Raw genomic sequence first — 6,398 nt, forward strand, 5'->3', positions numbered from 1 at the left:
TATATATATATATATATATATATATATATATATATATATATATATATGGGGGGGCGTGCGTGTGTGAATGTGTGTGCGTGTGTTTTTTTCAAAAAGGAGAGTGTTAAAGGTAGTACAGTACAAATATAAAAAGGCTATCATAAATAAACACGTGCCGTTTTTAGAACCCTAATCCTAACCCATGACTCTCCACCGGAAGTTATATAAATTCATTAAGATAACGTTCATTGTTAAGTGAAAATATAATGGGTTCCTTATGTTTTCTTTTTCACCACCCACTGCAGTTTGTGCATGGAGTAGTCTACTTATTGTTCTCTCTATCTATCTTAACGAATTGCGCAATGCAACAACACGCATACATATATGGGGAGGCTATCCTCCTATAGAAAACGTCCAGGTCGTTAAATTGGAGAACATGCGTAGGCTATAGACTATATTATATATTTTTTATTTCCTGAAGCAAGCACCAGCATTTCTGGGTAGTCGTGACTCGTGATTTTGATTGATACGTTTTTTTTGTTTTTTTTTAAGAACTGAGTGCATAAACCCCAGGCATGCTCTCCCAAAGCACCATGGCTTGCAGTTTATTTTCCACCCATCAGTTTACATTCAGGTGCGGGGGTGCGGGGGTGCGGGGGTTCGGGGGTGCGGGGTGGGGTGGGGGGTTAAAAAAGAGACAAAAGAGACGACGTAGGCTATAGGCAAAGTTGGCCTTGACGATAAATGTGTAGCTGGACGAATCCGAGTTAGGAATCATTTGCGACTCTTTTTCCCCCTCGTTTATTTTTATTTATTCTTCAGCTTTTCACAAGACCATCTCTGGGCCCAAAATAAGCCTAATTGTCGAGATAAGTGTAAATTTCGTTTAGTTTTTCAGGATTTTATTTTTCATTTAGTTTTTCAGGATTTTGTTTTTCGTTTAGTTTTTCAGGATTTTTCAATACATCTCGTATTTAAGGCAGTATAAATATGCAGACGATGAGCAAGTAATCTAATGGTAGTTAAAAAACAAACAAAAAACTATAGTTAACAGCAAAGAAAGGAACCGAAATAATAATAGCTATGACTAAAATCACAAGCCATTACACTAACCATTAGTCATTAATGTCTGTGGTTAAAATGTTAATTTACACACAAGCGTCCAATTTCCTCTTGGGTTGTTTTAAGCAGCATTGCGCACAACCGTACCTATAGGCTAAAAATGAAATGCAAGGAAAATGTATAAAACATATAATTTAATTTTAGAAATCAACTTTGTATAATAATGGTTTAACGAAGGTGAAACAATACACGTTATACGATAATGCGACAAAACAACATGTGATAATTTAAGCGCAGCCTATACAATACGTGAACACAACGCATTTAAATTAATAAATCTTGATGTTGAAAGCCCTAAAATAAGTATACCAAAAAAGAAAAGTTGGTAAAAAAAATAAAAATCTTAATTGAAGGCATCAGAATTTCAGACGGGGCATGCTACTTGAAGAAAAATCCTTCCTGCGTTACATCACACTTAAAATTGATTGAGAAACAGTAACTGCACACTTTCGTCTTACTGACAGCAAATACAATCGACGTACATGCATAGGTCTATAATATTTTAGAACAACAACAACAAATCCATGCATCTCGATGGTAATAAATAATAATAAATCATTTAGAAATCTTCTCGACAAGCGAAAACTTCAGTCTGGATGTTCGTCTTCATATAATACTGGTTATATTGGGTCGTGTTATGACGACCATTGAGACAGCATGGCGTCTTCCTGGTCGCCATCTGCGCGTATACGCGCGCGCACCCATGCCGCACGAACACATACACGCACACACCACGCATAAAGCTTTGAGATGGCGGTGGCCTTGAACTTGAGCTCAGTACATCTGTCTGCAGCAATTTCCCCCGCCCGCTTGTCTGCGTCAAACTTGACCTTGAACCTGTGAGGACCGTCTGAGTGCAGACCACACTGTAGGAGAGAGAGCACAGCTCTATATGTGTCTTCTGTGTGTGGCCTGTGGCGCGCTCTAAAGCATGCCACATACTGCAGATGAAGGTGTTTGGATGTTGACATTCACAAGGTGCATAACTACAAGAACAATGTGGAATTTCGTAGTTTTATTATTGTTCTTCGTTACCATGGAAGTAAATTGAACAATTGAAAATGTCAGCATCTGTGTATAGCCATAAGAAATATTTTCTTCTGCCAACTGGATCATGGGCAAAATTCAAAACAATGTATTATTACATGTTGTGATGTGTGCGTCAAGTAATTAAAAGGAAAACAAATAAAATACTACGTTTCACTTTTGAGAAATTAGTGGAATTGCAAACAGTACTTTCTGCAAGTGCAAGATTTTTGTGTTGCCTTTTGGACCCGATCATGCTAAATAATTATATACATTAAAATATTGGCTAACGTAAAATCCTGATATATATATTTTTTTAGTTTTTAAAATAGGCTACACATAGAAAAGTTTTCAAATGCATGAGCAAAATACAGTAAATGCATTTTGTGCCGCTTATTCAGCTGTCGGTGTAGTCTCGACTGGTCGCCAAGCCAACCAATAACAATTTGTAAAATTGTTTGAATATTTCGTTATTATTAAATCGATCATCTGTGTCTGTGTGTCTGTCTGTGTGTCTGTCTATCTATCAATCTATCTATCTATCTATCTATCTATCTATCTATCTATCTATCTATCTATCTATCTATCTATCTATCTATCTATCTATCTATCTATCTATCTGCCTGTCTGTCTGTCTGTCTGTCTATCTATCTATCTATCTATCTATCTATCTATCTATCTATCTATCTATCTATCTATCTATCTATCTATCTATCTATCTATCTATCTATCTATCTATCGAGCTATCTAGCTATTCATCCATCCATCCACATTATTATCGTTTCATGATCTTTCGTGCTATTCCTATTATTAAAATGTGCAACGGCTGCCATAAGAAATATTGTGTCTAACGCGCACATAGAAGCTAAGATGCAGGTGCAATATGATGTTTTTTGTGAAATACTGATGTTAATTATGCCATGGAATCTTTTGAATATTTTGTTTGTTTATTTGTTATTTGGGGTTAGAAAAAGAAACACTCAACACCATGTTTATCTTTTTTCACTATCACATAAGGAAAAAAATAATAAAAAAACATGGTGACCTGCATTCATGCTATTCATGAATTCATGATGATATCTGTTCTTAATTGTCATACTGAACAAATAAAGATTAAATACAATATTAATATGATGTTGTTTTTTTGGCATGTAAATATTACCCGCGTTCCATCTGTTTCGTGTGTATTATTACAAACGTCATAATTTTCTTTGTCGAAAAGCACTGCATGCATGCTCGTCGCTTAGCACACATAATGCATTGCGCATTCTTTACGCACCGCACAAAACTATCCTATTGATGTATTCTGGCTGTTTTGAATTAAGGAAACCAACTCGTGTGGATTGCATGAGACAAAGACAGATCATATTGACAAAATCAAACTACACGTTGAGCTTTGCTCCCACCACGTGTAGTTCATGTTCTTCCTATGTCATCTCTACTCCATTAAAAATATATTTTCCATGAGTGACAATCCCGAAACACTCTTTTTTGTAGTTCTTCCTATCACGTGATCGCTCCGGCTCATCCAATGGACACCCGACCATCCCCATCTTCTCGTCTCCAGGCGGTTTGCATCAAGATATGAAACCGGGTGACCGGCTGCTTACTTAGAGTCTTTTCTTCAGAGTCTGCAAGCACGCGTGCGATGATCGTGTGCGTGAGAGCAATACTAATCTCGTGTAGTTTAGTTGTGCTTGTATACAGCAGTCGGAGCAGATCCATGCGCCCTGACGTTGATGTGCGCACTAACGAACTAAAGCAGAGTGTGATCGTGGGAAAGGAGCTCATATGACAGCCTCCTTGGTCATAAACCCTCGCTGGTCTGCGGAAACGGTAATGTTCGTTTATGACAATAATCTGGACGAGTTGAACAAGAACATGGAAGGGCTGATGAGCAGCGGGAACTTCGCCACCTCTACTGCGGTTAACCAATGCCGCAACATCATGGCGCATTCGGCGGCTGCGGCTGCACTAGGCGGCCATCCCTCCGGTTTAGTGCATTCTTCCGCGGGCTACTCTGCCATGGACGTATCAGTGTCCGGCCCCGGTGATGCGACTGCGTCGTCGGTGAAAACGTGCGCGGCTGGGCCGTGTTCGGCGGCGGCCGTGGCCCACCAGAGCACTTCTGCAGCACATGCTTTACCTTACGGCTACTTTGGGAACGGCTACTATCCGTGTAGGATGGGGCGTGGTCCAGTCAAATCGTGCACGCAGGCTACCGGAGCCGCGATTAGCTCTCAATACATGGACACCACCGTAAGCTCCGACGATTATCCCAACCACAGGCCAAAGGAGTTCACCTTTTACCACGGCTATCCCAGTCCATACCAGTCCATGGCAAGCTACCTGGATGTGTCCGTGGTCCAAACGCTGGGCACTGGTGAGCCGCGCCATGAAACTCTCCTCCCCATGGACAGCTACCAGCCATGGGCTCTCACCAACAGCTGGGGGGGACAGATGTACTGCTCCAAAGACCAGGGGCAGGGTCACCTCTGGAAGTCCGCTTTGGCTGGTAATAATTCACTGGCTGCCACCCGCACTCAACATTTACGATAGCAGTAGCCTATTGAAAAGTTCATAATTTCTCATGGATTGTACGATACAAGGCTGTGCAGAGGCACGTGTCTCATGCATGCTTTTTTTTAATTTTTTAATTTAGTCTACCCACCTTGGCATTTATTAATATAACCATCAAACAGACTATTTATGTTGAATAGCCTACGTTGGCTATTATAAATAGTCATATTCTCATTTTTTTGCAGTGTTTTAAATTTAATGAGTTAAAATACCCAATTTCAACAGGGCTACATAAACGTCTGCAGTAAAGTTTCTTTATTTTATTTCTTAAGAACTGTCTTATTGAAACTTGTTGCGCTTTCTTACAGCAGCAACAACGTCAAATAAACAAAATAAATGACAATATGAATTAACTATTTAGTAGCAAAAGTTAAAGCACCCATGTTGCAAATTCATATAGTTAAAAAAATATGCTTTGGTTGGTTACATTTTAGTGATTGTTTATTTAGAAAACAATTTATTTAGTTGTTGCTAATAGCCTATGTGTGGATATAGCATAACAAAAAACAATGTTACAAATATATATATATATATATATATATATATATCTCAACGCAAATAAATAATACATTAAAAAATGTATCGTGTTATAGCGAAACAGCAACACAACATGCTTTTGGCAATACAATGCGAACATTATTAGACTTATGTTCCTCGTTTCTAAGTTTTTGCTGTGAACATGTGTATTTTTTTTCCTTAACGCAGGATAGTTTATTTAATTATATACAATTTATCTCTGCTTTGTCGGCAAATGAGACTGTTCTCCATTGCCGTAGATGAAAGGTTAAATAAATACAATATATAAATTTTGCACCATAAATTGATGGTTCATCTTAGCATCACGATAGACAATGACGTAAGATGTGTTTCTATCGTGTTCCCTTTCTGCTTGTTTTCAGATGTGGTGGCCCACCAACAAGAATGTTCCCATTTTCGCCGAGGCAGGAAGAAGCGGATACCTTACACAAAGATGCAGCTTAAGGAGCTGGAGAAAGAATACGCTGCCAACAAATTCATCACAAAGGACAAGAGGAGGAAGATTTCGGCCGCGACCAACCTTTCGGAGAGGCAGATAACCATCTGGTTCCAAAACAGGAGGGTCAAGGAGAAGAAGTTTGTGACTAAAGTGAAAAACACCACGCCTTAGCATCCTACTATAATGCTATAGCATAAACATGACAGCGAGATGACGCATTTTTGCAATCAATCATGAAATGCTCCAACACTGTGACTGAGCTCCTCTATCATAAGAAATGCATATATGATGGAAGTGGGACTCATTAACGGATATACGAATGAACCAAATCCCCCTGACAAACCCAATTGTATAGGCATTTTGTAAATATTACATTTATTTGAACTGTCTTGTCTATTTCGTCATTGAGGTCTTATATATCAAGTGACATATACCTTACATTTTGTTTATAAGGCGTTCAAATTCCAATAGTGCAAATGGGATTTTTTTTTGTAACGAAGCTGTAGTAGCGTTTTGAAAGACCTCGAATATAACAATTCAAAGTGCAAACTTGCGAATAATTGCAAATTATTGGGGTTGCCACTTGAAAGTGCTGATAGGACATAATTTGGTCAAGCTACCAGAAAAGTTCCTGACTCTTGACACTGTGTACACATATGAATAAAACCTCATTATGAGCATCTGTTCATTTTAAAGCATGGCAATAAAATATACG

General features: G+C 38.7%; 1 protein-coding gene across 1 annotated transcript; it reads left to right on the plus strand.

The window, feature by feature from the left end:
* Positions 1 to 3,918: 3,918 nt before the first annotated feature.
* Positions 3,919 to 5,854, plus strand: hoxb13a (homeobox B13a). Its single transcript, XM_077558221.1, has 2 exons — positions 3,919 to 4,642; positions 5,607 to 5,854. The coding sequence occupies exons 1-2, from the start codon at positions 3,919 to 3,921 to the stop codon at positions 5,852 to 5,854; spliced, it is 972 nt and encodes a 323-aa protein (XP_077414347.1).
* Positions 5,855 to 6,398: the final 544 nt, after the last annotated feature.

This window comes from Vanacampus margaritifer, chromosome 2 (genome assembly GCF_051991255.1).
Source record: "Vanacampus margaritifer isolate UIUO_Vmar chromosome 2, RoL_Vmar_1.0, whole genome shotgun sequence".
NCBI classification, from domain to species: domain Eukaryota; kingdom Metazoa; phylum Chordata; class Actinopteri; order Syngnathiformes; family Syngnathidae; genus Vanacampus; species Vanacampus margaritifer.

What these genes read in the sequence shown, in the direction of transcription:
- hoxb13a (XM_077558221.1), top strand. Translation starts at nt 3,919, where the DNA reads ATGACAGCCTCCTTGGTCATAAACCCTCGCTGGTCTGCGGAAACGGTA. An exon ending in CTGGAAGTCCGCTTTGGCTG is followed by an intron (nt 4,643 to 5,606) that starts GTAATAATTCAC and finishes GCTTGTTTTCAG; the next exon opens with ATGTGGTGGCCCACCAACAA.